Below are 14,370 nucleotides of genomic sequence, written 5' to 3'. Positions count from 1 at the left end.
ACTGTTCAGCCCGGAATCAAAAACGATCCATCCATATAAACACAGCATGAGTCAGATGAAGGAGAGCGAGACCTCAACTTGGATAGACAAATCTCTCTCTTTATTCTGTCCTCTCTGTGTGTGTGTTTGTGTGTCTTACCTCAGGTCACCACCTGCTTCACATACTGACTCACAGTACTGAAATATGCTTACAAGTGCACGCCCAGTCTTACAAGTGCACGCCCAGTCTTACAAGTGCACGCCCAGTCTTACAAGTGCACACCCAGTCTTACAAGTGCACGCCCAGTCTTACAAGTGCACGCCCCGTCTTACAAGTGCACGCCCCGTCTTACAAGTGCACGCCCCGTCTTACACGTACACACACAGTCTACAAGTACACACCAAGTCTTACTATGCATACCTCGCGGTACATGCATTGGCGCACACACACACGCAGGCGTAATCTTCCTGTTGACAGTTTACCACGGTAACGTATGTGTATTAATGTGTGTGTGTAAGTGCTCGCCCGTGTGTGTGAGACAGACAACTGCAGGCTCTTACTGTAATGTATTTACAATTCCAGAAACGGAGTTAAATCACCACATAATGTCCTTCTCTTCCATGACCCTCCCACCCACAACAATATTATTCTACCACTCTTACAGGAAAGAGAGAGAGAGAAGGATGAAAAGGGATGATGAAAAAAAAAGGGGAGAGAATGCCCTTTTCTCCTCACTCTTCCTGTCCTGCCCTCTTCCCTCACCTGTTCTCCTCTGTCCTGGGCAGGTGTTGTGAGCGATTGCACGCCCCCGCCCCAGCGGGATTAAAGAGGACACGTTTAATTGCTTGTTAACAAATGTTTATGGCGCCGTACTGAGCAGCCACCCGTTTCCTGCCAAGTATAGACCTCCATTACTCTGAGACTGCTGTCGGAGTACACTGGGCTGGAAGGAGGGAGAGACAGAGAGGTACAGGAGGGAGACCCAGAGAGACAGGAGGGAGAGACAGAGAGAGAAAGGAGGGAAACCAATAAAGAGACAGGAGGGAGAGACAGAGAGAGACACAAGGGAGAGACAGAGAGAGACAGGAGGGAGAGACAGAGAGAGACAGGAGGGAGAGACAGAAAGAGACAGGAGGGAGAGACAGAGAGAGACAGGAGGGAGAGACAGAAAGAGACAGGAGGAAGAGACAGAGAGAGAAAGGAGGGAGACCAATAAAGAGACAGGAGGGAGCGACAGAGAGAGACACAAGGGAGAGACAGAGAGAGACAGGAGGGAGAGACAGAGAGAGACAGGAGGGAGAGACAGAGAGAGACAGGAGGGAGAGACAGAAAGAGACAGGAGGAAGAGACGGAAAGAGACAGGAGGAAGAGACAGAGAGAGAAAGGAGGGAGACCAATAAAGAGACAGGAGGGAGAGACAGAGAGAGACACAAGGGAGAGACAGAGAGAGAAAGGAGGGAGGCCCAGAGAGACAGGAGGGAGAGACAGAAAGAGACAGGAGGGAGAGACAGAAAGAGAAAGGAGGGAGAGACAGAGAGAGACAGGAGGGAGAGACAGAGAGAGAAAGGAGGGGGAGCTAGAGAGACAGGAGGGAGAGACAGAGAGAGACAGGAGGGAGAGACAGAGAGAGAAATGAGGGGGAGCTAGAGAGACAGGACGGAGAGACAGAAAGAGAAAGGAGGGAGAGACAGAGAGAGAGACAGGAGGGAGAGACAGAGAGAGAAAGGAGGGGGAGCTAGAGAGACAGGAGGGAGAGACAGAGAGAGACACGAGGGAGAGACAGAGAGAGACAGGAGGGAGAGACAGAGAGAGACAGGAGGGAGAGACAGAGAGAGACAGGAGGGAGAGACAGAGAGAGACAGGAGGGAGAGACAGAGAGAGACAGGAGGGAGAGACAGAAAGAGACAGGAGGGAGAGACAGAAAGAGACAGGAGGGAGAGACAGAGAGAGACAGGAGGGAGAGACAGAGAGAGACACGAGGGAGAGACAGAGAGAGACAGGAGGGAGAGACAGAGAGAGACAGGAATGAGAGAGAGAAAGAGACAGGAGGGAGAGACAGAACGAGACAGGAGGGAGAGACAGAGAGAGACACAAGGGAGAAACAGAGAGAGACAGGAGGGAGAGACAGAGAGAGACAGGAGGGAGAGACATAGAGAGACAGGAGGGAGAGACAGAGAGAGACAGGAGGGAGAGACAGAGAGAGACAAGAGGGAGAGACAGAAAGAGACAGGAGGGAGAGACAGAGAGAGACAGGAGGGAGAGACAGAAATAGACATGAGGGAGAGACAGAGAGAGACAGGAGGGAGAGACAGAAAGAGACACGAGGGAGAGACAGAGAGAGACACAAGGGAGAGACAGAAAGAGACAGGAGGGAGAGACAGAGAGAGACAGGAGGGAGAGACAGAGAGAGACAGGAGGGAGAGACAGAGAGAGACAGGAGGGAGAGACAGAGAGAGACAGGAGGGAGAGACAGAGAGACAGGAGGGAGAGACAGAGAGAGACAGGAGGGAGAGACAGAGAGAGACAGGAGGGAGAGACAGAGAGAGACAGGAGGGAGAGACAGAGAGAGAAAGGAGGGAGAGACAGAGAGAGACAGGAGGGTGAGACAGAGAGAGAGACAGGAGGGAGTAAATGATGGGGGAACTAAGTGACAGACAGATCAAAGGCCAGGGGGTAGAGACAGATCACAAGAGGGCAGGGGGTGGAGACTGACAGAGTGAAAAAATAAGTCAAGATTGTGTGTGAGAGAGAGATAGAAAGAGAGCATGAGAGAGTGTGAGTGAGAACGAGAGGACTATAGGAAAGTATTATAGCAGTAGATATACTACATTGAGAAAAATACTGCCTAAGAGGGAATATTGGGTCTCTGGTGCAAGTCAGCAGCAATGACCAATACACCCATAATCACAAAAAGATTGCAGTGACCAAAAATCCAGTTGATTCTCCGAACAGTTTTGGCAGTTTCTAGAACTGTGCTACAAGATTGATACACTGACTCTTCACCATGGAATGAAACTGACCAAATGATCAAGGTTTTTTAAAATACATTCTCTCAACAACAAAATAATCAACACAATATGAGTTCTGTCAGTCCATAGAGAAAACCCCAGACATGCACGCACATACCGGTAGACATGCACACGCTCAATTTCATTAAATGTCTAATACATTGGGGTGTTATCCTGTCTAGGGGGGGGGGAGACAACATCTGATACAATCTTGTTTATTTTTATATCTCGGGCGCGGCGACTCGTTGAGCTTATTAAAACTACGGAGCAATATCAGACGTGTCTGTCATCCTTTAGATGAAAGGGGCCTGCCTGGCTGCTTTATGAATTATGATTTGCTTTGTTCTGCTGCGGCCTTACGCTAGGCTAATGGTGCTTGGCTAATGCTACACTAACAAGCTACTTGATGTAAAAAGGTCTTCTAAGTGAGAGACTTCTGCTAATATAGCAGGAATTCCTTGGTCTTATTTGAGCTCTGAGGCTTTTGTTAGCACCCAGAGCTAGTGCCTTAGCTAGAAACATTAAAAAGCCATAACCTAGCCTGCAACAAAGTTCTAGCGTTACATGCTAAAAGCAATACATATCTTCCATTTGAAGTGCTAGCGTCTCGCTAACAGGTGTAAACAGGTCTTCCATAGCAGCACCAGTCACCTCAGGGGGGAGAAGAAAGATGAAAGTAGACTCTTGTTGTTGTGTAGGCTACATTCTTTCATGTGTGATAGCCCTGAGGACCCATCTAGACTACCTAGACCGAAAGGGGAACCACAGGGATTGTGAGGAGATATTGAATTCACACTTTCAATCTTGCTCTATGTATGCTAGGACATCACCACGGCAACCAGTTCATCTCCCACTGGCAGTGGGTAACCCGTTTTGTCGTCGAGCGATGTAAGGAACAAGAGTTAGATTTTGGGGGATGATGTAAAAGAGACAATTAATATTACATTGCCACACCAGACATGCAACAGACACACAATCTCTATCTTTCAAACACAAATACATCCTGTAGCTAAGTGAATAAAAATAAAATACACTTAATCCATAAAAATTCAGAAATATCAGAACGATCAATGTCAGAGACCAGAATATATATATACACACACACATACATATAAAAGGTGTGTTTTGTATGTAAACGTTATTAAAGTGACCAGTGTTACATTTTTATTTTATTTTACCTTTATTTAACTAGGCAAGTCAGTTAAGAACAAATTCTTATTTTCAATGACGGCCTAGGAACAGTGGGTTAACTGCCTGTTCAGGGGCAGAACGACAGATTTGTACCTTGTCAGCTCGGGAATTTGAACTTGCAACCTTTTGGTTACTAGTCCAACGCTCTAACCACTAGGCTACCCTGCCGCCCCGTGACTAGAATACAGTATGTACAGTGAATACAGTGCTTTCAGAAAGTATTCATTCCCCTGGACTTAATCCACATGTTGCTACAGCCTGAATTCAACATGGATTAAATAACATAGTTTCCTCACCCATCTACCCACAATACCACATAATGACAAAGTGAAAACACTTATTTTTTAATTTTAGAAAATGTATTGAAAATGAAATACAGAAACATCTCATTTACATAAGTATTCACACCCCTGAGTCAATACTTTGTAGAAGCACCTTTGGCAGCGATTACAGCTCTGAGAGCTTTCCACACCTGGATTGTGCAACATTCTTTTCAAAATTCTTCAATCTCTGTCAAATTGGTTGCTGATCATTGCTAGACAACCATTTTCAAGTCTCTCCATAGATTTTCAGCAGATTTAAGTCAACATTTGTAACTTGGCCACTCAGGAACATTCACTATCTTTTTGGTAAGTAACTGTAAGCAACAATGTAGATTTGGCCTTCTGGTTTAGGTTATCGTCCTACTGATATTCAATTTCTGCTTTTTTAAATTTATTTTGACCCATTTACCAATAGGTGCCTTTCTTTGTGAGGCATTGGAAAACCTCCTTGGTCTTTGTGGTAGAATCTGTGTTTGAAATTCACTGCTTGACTGAAGTACCTGTGTGTGGGGTACAGAGCTGAGGTAGACATTCACAAATCATGTTAAACACTATTATTGTACACAGAGTGAGTCAATGCATCTTCATATGTGACTTGCTAAGTAAAATTTTACTCCTGAACTTATTTAGGCTTACCATAACAAAGATGTTGAATACTTACTGACCCATTACATTTCAGCTTTTTATTTTTAATTAATTTGTAAAACATTTTGAAAAACATAATTCCACTTTGACATTATGGGGTACTGTGTGTAGGCCAATGACCCCAAACAATCTAAATTCAATTCATTTTAAAACCAGGCTGTAACATAGAACATTTAGGAAAAATCAAGGCGTGTGAATACTTTCTGAAATCCCTGTACATGCCTATGGGAATGTGTGTGTGCCCTGAAGATAATATGTGTGGGTTCTGTGCAGTGCCTTCCCATTGGTGGTTTAAAGGTTATCAGTGGAGTCTCTTAATGACACTACTGGGCCCGGCCAATGTTCATTAAGCATTCAATTAAACCATCCACGGACAGTGCCTCAGGGGGAGACAGAGAGCTACGTGTACCACAACATCATAGAGGAATGTCGGGCAGTCACTGACGCACTGCTATTCTATTCTCCATAAGTTGGTTTTAATCTTTTCTACCTTAACCTGCCCTGTCCGGCCGTACATTGTTTTGTTCTATACTATTGCGTTCTGTACATATCTACTTCTAGATCAGTTCGACAACTGTTGTTTTTCTCTTGAAGATCTTTGCCATGCGTTGGTTAGCATAGAAAACCTCAAGCTTTGCCTGATGGTTTGAGATGTGTGAAGGGGTTGGAATGTCCTCTGTGGAAGAGTTCCATTCCTCTCTACTCTACTGAACTGCCCTCTATTCTGTTCTACTGTCAGAGGCTCTAGACATGAGTCACCATAACCTGGAGTCAGTCAGTCCATAAAGACACCTCAGAGGGAGATTACACAGAGACAAAAGAGAGAGAACGACAGAGGAGTCCTCTTTTGTTCCTCAATACATGTGGGAGAGAAAGATAGAGGGAAGAAGAAGAGACCCATTAGGCAAAAACTGGTTGACTCAACGCTGTTTCCACGTCATTTCAACAAACAAAATTCAATGTGGTGACATTGAATCAATGTGGAAAACTGATTGGATTTGCAAAGAGGCATCAACGTAAGGGAAATTCCTCTTTTTTTCACCTAACTTTCAACCTAAATCCAATGACATGGTGAATTGTTCTTGTTGATTTCACGTGTAATTCACGTTAGTTGACAACTCAACCAAATGTAAATGAAAATGAGACGTTGAAATGAGGGGCAGACAGGCAGGTCAGTTAGTAATCAGTCTAGGAATGGATGAATCCATACATCAGCCCCAAATACACACACATGATATAGACCAATCAGAACCCTGCTTACTGTAATTACAAAATCATGGACAGAGCAGGAAACGGTGCGGGAAGCGCAGCTTGACAAAACAAACGTTTCTTTAGAGGGAACGTGTGATCAAAAAGGGTCCGGTTCTCTTTAATAAAACTCTTCATTAGAATCTCAGTGGGAGATAACAGCACTGCTTTATTACTGTCTCCGTGCTAGCTGGGGGCTCTCTCTTCCTTGGTGCTCACTCACATCCACAGAATTCACACCCATCTTCCTCGTTGAGATACGCCCCCATTGGAGAAAGCCAATAGCGTCAGTCTTAGTCAGATTTTCATTCTGCTGATGTTATTGGCTGCTGTGTGTGATGATGTCATCTTGTGAAGCATACCTTTAATTGACTGCCTCATTCAAAGGAGGTGTACACTGTGTGATTTTCTACACCTAGCCACACAGCAGCCAGAGGTAGAGTGCGGTGACAATTGGAGGGGCAGTCACATAATTGAATATAAGTGAGGACAATCAAAGTCCCATAAAACACTGGTCTATTCCGGTCTCTTCAGAACATGGTGTACAGGCCAAGATGGAGGAGTCACTCACCTACATGCACGAACACACATACTCGTACATACATGCATGAACACACATACTCGTACATACATGCACGAACACACATACTCGTACATACATGCACGAACACACATACTCGTACATACATGCATGAACACACATACTCGTTGGTACAAATGCACACACGCACAGAGGCTAAAAGAGCCACAAGGGACCAAAGGGATTGATGGTGTGTGTCCAGGATTAATGGCGGTCTTTGGACTCCTTGCTGCCCGTGTGAGTTCTTATATTTATTTGTCCTGTTTCGCTGCATGTACAACTGCGTAACCTGTATGAGCGCGAGGTGGGAAATGGAAATGTGTTTTTTACATATCCCAACTCCCCCCCGAGACACCCTCGGAGAGCGGGGCCACGGCCATGTGTGTCTGTACTTGTATGTGTGTGTGGTGTGTGTGTGTGTCTGTGTTTGTTTGTGTGTGTGTGTGTGTGGGGGGGGGGGGGGGGGGGGGGGACGTGAATTTGCACACAGATTTGTAAAAGTGCATTCTCTTTGAATCAATCAATCAAGCCCACTGGGTTAAAGACGTCCTTGAGACAAGGAGGAGGAAGGGCTTGTTTCTGGATGGGGCCATAGGCTTTCACTTATTCAATGATGTCTGATTAACTCTAGGAAGGGCGTAAGAAAGGAAGGAAGGGCGTAAGAAAGGAAGGAAGGGCATAAGAAAGGAAGGAAGGAATCTTTAAGAAAGAAGGAGGGGCAGTTTTAGGTGTTCTAAAATAAGACAGCAATCAACCACACCACTGTAGACTTCATATTTACATTACAGGACCTCCTGTGCACACAGTTGATTTACATCCTGTTTACCTGACCTTGTGTTGAAAAAAAGAGAAGTAAATGAAGTTTAAGCCCACTGCTGTACAGTATGTTACTGTTGTCCTTCTGTCAAAAGAAAACAAATCCAGACTTACACAGAAAAGCGCACACACACACACTAAGGCTGCTGCAGTCACCTGCTGCTGCAGTGTTGACATGCCAGAGGGAACATCTCTGCCTGCCATAGCAAAACTAGCAAAACATTACATAAAGGTTCTTCTGAAACATCCACTCTACCACCTACAGATGCTAATGCTACTCCCACTATAAATAGCCAGCTTTCAGCCGCCCACCTACGCAGGTGGCTTACACCTACCCTGTAGCAGAGGGGACGTTGTGTAAATGTTTGGTCAGTGTTGATCCAGCGTTGAGCAGCTGTTTGGCTAGCACAGGAGAGCTTTTGAAAAATGAGAGAGGGATGGAGGCAGGAAGGTAGGAAGGAGACCTTTTATGGTTGGGCAGAAAAATGTATTTACTTCTCTCACTCTGGCTTTCAATCTCCCCCTTCCCTCCCTCTTCTGCTATAGTTTGTAGCTCTTTTTCTCACCATCTCTCCTCATACTCCCTCTTTTTTCATTCTCTTTCACTCATTCCCTCTCTCCTCTTCGATAATGCCCCCCCCCCCTCTCTCGCTACTCCCAATCTCTCTCCATCTCTCGCTCTCCACTTGATGTATCCAGCTGTAAATGTATAAGCCGCATGTGCTTGCTGTTGCCATGGCAACAACACAAGGGACCTTATAAAGCTAAAAAGTAGAGGACAGGAGGGGAGAGGAGGAAAACCTAAAAAAGAGTGCATAAAAAAGAGAAGGAAAATGGGCGCAGATCTCTTCCTGGAGTTGGACCTGGGGGCTGTTGACAGATAGAGGGATGCTAGCGAAAGAGAGGAAGAGAGAGAGGCAGAGAGAGAGAGAGCGAGATAGACAGTTGTTTCTCTGATGGCGCGTTGTGATGTATCAGATTTGATGTGCCAGCCATGTTTGCTAGTGGAAATGGAGTGTGTGCATGCGCGTGTTTCACATTGGTGGGTGTGCGAGTGTATGTGACTGTATCTGTGGTTATAAAAGGTTGCTTATATTTGTCCTGCTTAAAGCTGCAACGTGTCACTTTTTGAGCAACCCGACCAAATTTACATAGAAATGTTAGTTATAGATCTGTCATTCTCATTGAATGGAGTGGCAGGTAGCCTAGTGGTCAGAGTGTTGGGCCAGTAACCGAAAGGTTGCTAGATCAAATCCCCAAGCTGACAAGGTAAAAATCTGTTGTTCTGCCCCTGAACAAGGCATTTGTTCCCCGGTAGGCCGTCATTGTAAATAAGAATTTGGCTTGCCTCGTTAAACAAAGGTTAAATAAAAAATAAATAAACAAAATTGAAAGCAAGTCTAAAAAGTGGTTGATCTGTTCTATTTCTATGCTTCCCATTCATAAGTTTTCCTTTTGCGTCTTTTACTTTCGGATTTGAACACCAGCTACAAACAAACTGAAAATACAATATTTTTGGTTATTGAAAAGATCTTTCACAGTGGTTTATATAATACAATGATTCTCTACACCCTCTCAGAATTGCTTGTTTTGTCACATAAACGGGAATTAGGTGAACTATTAGAATTTTTGCAACCAGGAAATGACGGAGCCATTTCTGTATATTGCACCTTTAACTGCATGTACAACTGGGTAACCTGTACGAGTGTGGGGTGTGAAATGGAAATGTCCCCTGAGACACCATGGGTCTCAGTGGGGTCACAGCCAGGGATGTGCAGCTAGCCTCTGATCTGCTTCTTCATAAATAACCAAATGAGACGTGATACACACACACACACACCTGATAATCACCTCTGTTTCACATACAAAAAGATAAACACATACACACACTTGATCACGGTCTCTCTCTCTCTCTGAATACAACTATGGAGAAAGAGAAGGCCATACTGTTCTCCTCTCTTCTACTCTCTCCTCTAGCCACCTCTCCTTATCTCTCCCCCTGTCTCCTCTCTGGTGAGATGTGGGTTGGTGACAGCCACGTCACCTGGTAATCATCACTGCGACACACAGGATATACACAGTAAAGTCACACTCACAGGCTAGACGCCGTTGCCCACGGCCAGGGGGAAGGGTGTTAGGTGTCTGTGTGTGTGTGTGTGTGTGTGTTGCAAGACTTACAGTAGGTCCTTAGAAGTGGGAGTGTCTTGATTCTATTGATAGCTAATTACTACACCTGAGGACGGTCTATTAAACTTAGGTGAGGTTGTACCATGGCATTGTTGAATACTTGTTTTTGATTGGCTTGAAGGGCATTCTAGAGCGTGCATTATTTCCCTATAACGCATAGTATACAGTATTTGCACGGTAGAATTCAATGGCTATTAATCATTCTTACATGTTCTATGTTTGAGCTGCATTTGAAAGCAACATCACACACACACACACACACACACACACACACACACACACACACACACACACACACACACACACACACACACACACACACACACACACACACACACACACACACACACACACACACACACACACACACACGCAGGCAGCACAACACTGTTTGTGTACAGTAGATCTGAAATGACTGGACAGGTCTAAACAATAACATTACATACACACCAGTTGGAGGGCAAGGTGAGGTTGGTTCAATATTTCTTACGTTACATCTTTCCATTCCTCTCAGATCTACAAGAACATCTACAAGAGGTGGATAGAGGGTAGAGGTCGGTTTGACTTTGGATGACACCCATGTAAGGTGGAAGGACCAGAGAATAATGTTGGATGAAGAACGGCACTGATCCAGACCTTATCGACAGCTGAGTTACCTCTGGCTGATTTCAGGTGTCACAAAAGCCAGACAGAATCAATCTATCGCCGAGGTGTCATCCCTCCCTCGCCCTTCAAGCTCTCCGTGAATGAGGACACCAGAGAGAAAAAGAGAAAAAAGCTTAGAGGTAAAATGCGGAGGAAAGTGAAATAAAGACTAGAAAACTGTGTCCAGATGGAAACTTCCAGATCCACTACACGCAAAGGGAAGAGGAAGGAAGACGATGGATAAAAATTCCCAAAAAGAGTGAAAATCTCTAGGGAAAAGACAATTTCATAGGGGCTAATTGGCTGTTTCCAGTATTTGTCCAATTAAAAGCTACAAAAGCTATATAAATGGACCTGGCATGATCCCTCGTTCTCTACAAGTCGTGCTATGTCCAAAATCTGTCCCTGGGTACCTGTGAGGGGGCAGTCGTCGTTGGAGCCGGGCAAGTCCTGGTTGGGGCTGACTGGCGGGCTGGCAGGGGGGCTGGTGCTGATGCTGGCGTAGCCCAGGGACGAGCTCACCTCGGAGGGATCACAGCTGTGGTTGACTGGCCTCTGGTTCTGGACATCCAGGGAGGAGGAGAGGGAGGTCCGCTGTTTGGGCTGGAGGGAGAGATGGAGAGCGCGAGAGAGGAGAACAAAGGCAATGTTAGCAGATGTGGCTAAGCATTGTGATTGTGTGTGTAACTTTTGCCACATAAGAATTCAGTACCGTGCTGCAATTCACTGGAGTGACGCTGAGAATTCCAGTATGTTTTTTGTTCAATATAGAGGGATATGTGAAAGTACCCCGTGAGCTGTGCACTGGAGGAGCAGGACTCTTGGAAAAGAACACAGGAATTATTAAGTAAGGATTATCTCCACTTCCTCTCACAAGTCCAGAACTCTCATGACACACTCATTAGCCTGTGTGTGTGCACGCGCGCATTCTAGTTATATTTCAAAGAGTGTTTGCATGACTTCACGATAACTGTACAACACCTACACACACACACACACACACACACACACACACACACACACACACACACACACACACACACACACACACACACACACACACACACACACACACACGTGGAATTCCAGAGACGGAAAACAAGTGTAGTGAGAGAGTGAAAGCTGTAATGCAGACATAGATAGACACTTTACACACCATTTACAGCCAGTAGAATAACTACTGCTGCTGTAGATTACTGTTCACACACATCTTACACACAAAAACGCAGGCCAGTGTGTCTGCAAGAACTCAAGGTTTTCGTATTGAGAGTAAGAGGAAGGGGTCGATGTGGCAGGTTGTTAAGACAACGCCACATCAGGGGACTAAAGGTTCTGGGACAGTGACACATAGACAGAGAGACAGGTAGAGAGGTTGACAGGGAGAGAAGGGGAGAGAGAAAGATAGCGATGTATAAAAAGGTGGATATAGATGGAGAGAGAGAAAGAACGATAGGAGAGAACAGTAAAGGTGAAGTAAAAATAAAAAGTAATCTTCCACTCTTCCAAAGACATCCCTTTCTACCAGTGGACAGTAGGCCAAAGGGGAATACAACAGAAGCATCACTATCCTATAGAGAGTTAGGGTGCAATACATCAACTAGAAGTGATCAGAGTGACATGCGGCGTACAGGGCCAATAGGGAATGAGATAGTTTCACCAATAGGGAATTGTCAGGCCAATAGGGAATAGTCAGAGTACAGTGAGAGGAGCAGTGTCAGGTAGCATGGTAATACATAGGGAGATGCTGACAGAATGTACAGTGCCGTGAAAAAGTATTTGCCACCTTTCTGATTTTCTCTATTTTTGATACTGAATGTCATCTGATCTTCAACTAAAACATATTATTAGATTAAGGGAACCTGACTTTACAAAAAACCCATGTCATCTAAAAAGTTGACTCAAGTTTGCCAAAAAGTACCCGGAAGCACTTGGATGATCATCAATACTCTTGGAAAAATGTTCTATGGACAGATGATTCAAAAGGATAACCTTTTGGGCAACATGGGTCCAATTATGCCTGGTGAAAACCAAACACTGCATTCCACAGTAAGAACCTCATACCAACGGTCAAGCATGGTGGTGGTAGTGTGATGGTTTGGGGTGGCTTTGCTGCCTCAGGACCTGGACCACTTGCTTTAATAGAAAGAACCATGAATTCTGCTGTGTATCGGAGAATTCTACAGGAGAATGTCAGGCCATCTGTCTGTGAGCTGAAGCTGAAGAGCAGCTGGGTCATGCAGCAAGACAATGATACAAAACAAACAATCAAGTCTACATGAAAATGGCTAAAAAGAAACACATTTGAAGTTTCGGAATGGCCTAGTCAAAGTCCAGACCTAATCCCAATTGAGAGGTTGTGACAGGACTTGAAATGAGCATAATGTGATGGCGCCGAAGAGGATGGCTGACGTTTTACATGCCGGTAACCAATTGAGCAATTCTGTTCACTTTTTTGCGTTGTTTGTAACTTATTTTAAAACTTATTTTGTACATAATGTTGCTGATCCGTCTCTTATGACCGAAAATAACTTCTGGACATCAGAACTGGGATGACTCACCATGAACTGGAAGAAGCTTTTTCCTTTAACAAGTCCAACGAGAAAGAAATACTGCTCTTCCGGGAAAAGGCCCAGATCCCCGTCATTTGCGCGAAGAAAAGACGGAGGAAAAGAGGATGCAGATCAGGCTGCCTTTGAGAATCCGTATGCGAGCGAGTAAACTCCCACTGCCATCAATTCTACTTGCTAACATGGAAAATAAAATCATGATCTACGATTACGGTTATCCTGTAAAAAACTGTAATATCTTATGTTACACCGAGTCGTGGCTGAACGACGACACGGATAATATAGAGCTGGAGGGTTTTTCAATGCTCCGACAGAACAGAGAAGCTACGTCTGGTAAGACGAGGGGTGGGGGTGTGTGTCTTTTTGTCAATAACAGCTGGTGCACGATGTCTAATATTAAAGAAGTCTCGAGGTATTGCTCGCCTGAGGTAGAGTACCTTATGACAAGCTGTAGACCACACTATTTACTAAGAGAGTTCTCATCTATATTATTCGTAGCCGTCTATTTACCACCACAGACCAACGCTGGCACTAAGATCGCACTCAACCAACTCTATAAAGCCATAAGCAAACAAGAAAATGCTCAACCAGAAGCGGTGCTCCTAGTGGCCGGGGACTTTAATGCAGGCAAACTTAAATCAGTTTTACAAAAATGTTGTATAATGTATAACCAGATGAGGGGAAAAAAAACTCTATACCACCTTTACTCCACACAGAGGTGCAAACAAAGCTCTCCCCTGCTCTCCATTTGGCAAATCTGACCATAATTCTATCCTCCTGATTCCTGCTTACAAGCAACAACTAAAGTTGGAAGTACTAGAAACTCTCTCAATACGGAAGTGGTCAGATGACGCGGATGCTACGCTACAGGACTGTTTTGCTAGCACAGAATGGAATATGTTCCGGGATTCATCCAATGGCATTGAGGAGTATACCACCTCAGTCATCGGCTTCATCAATAAGTGCATCAATGACGTCGTCCCCACAGTGACTGTACGTACATATCCCAGCCAGAAGCTATGGATTACAGGCAACATCCGCATCGAGCTAAATGGTAGAGCTCCACTTTCAAGGAGCGGGAGACTAATCCAGACTCTTATAAGAAATCCCACTATGCCCTCAGACGAACCATCAAACAAGATTAAGATTGACTCCTACTACACCGGCTCTGATGCTCGTC

General features: G+C 44.8%; 1 protein-coding gene across 1 annotated transcript in view; it reads right to left on the bottom strand.

Moving 5' to 3' along the window:
• Nucleotides 1-14,370, bottom strand: part of LOC129866062 (ankyrin repeat and sterile alpha motif domain-containing protein 1B-like) — a 355,742-nt gene that overhangs the window by 121,913 nt on the left and 219,459 nt on the right. Inside the window, exons 14-15 of the mRNA XM_055939185.1 lie at nt 10,959-11,226; nt 9,836-9,848 (exon numbers count right to left, since the gene is read on the bottom strand). Of these exons, the coding sequence (XP_055795160.1) occupies nt 9,836-9,848; nt 10,959-11,226 (281 nt within the window). The remainder of the gene's footprint in view (nt 1-9,835; nt 9,849-10,958; nt 11,227-14,370) is intronic.

This window comes from Salvelinus fontinalis, chromosome 11 (assembly GCF_029448725.1).
Source record: "Salvelinus fontinalis isolate EN_2023a chromosome 11, ASM2944872v1, whole genome shotgun sequence".
In the NCBI taxonomy this organism is placed as follows: domain Eukaryota; kingdom Metazoa; phylum Chordata; class Actinopteri; order Salmoniformes; family Salmonidae; genus Salvelinus; species Salvelinus fontinalis.
The sequence above is the reverse complement of the archived record's forward strand: the minus strand, read 5'-3'. Positions and strand labels throughout refer to the sequence as shown.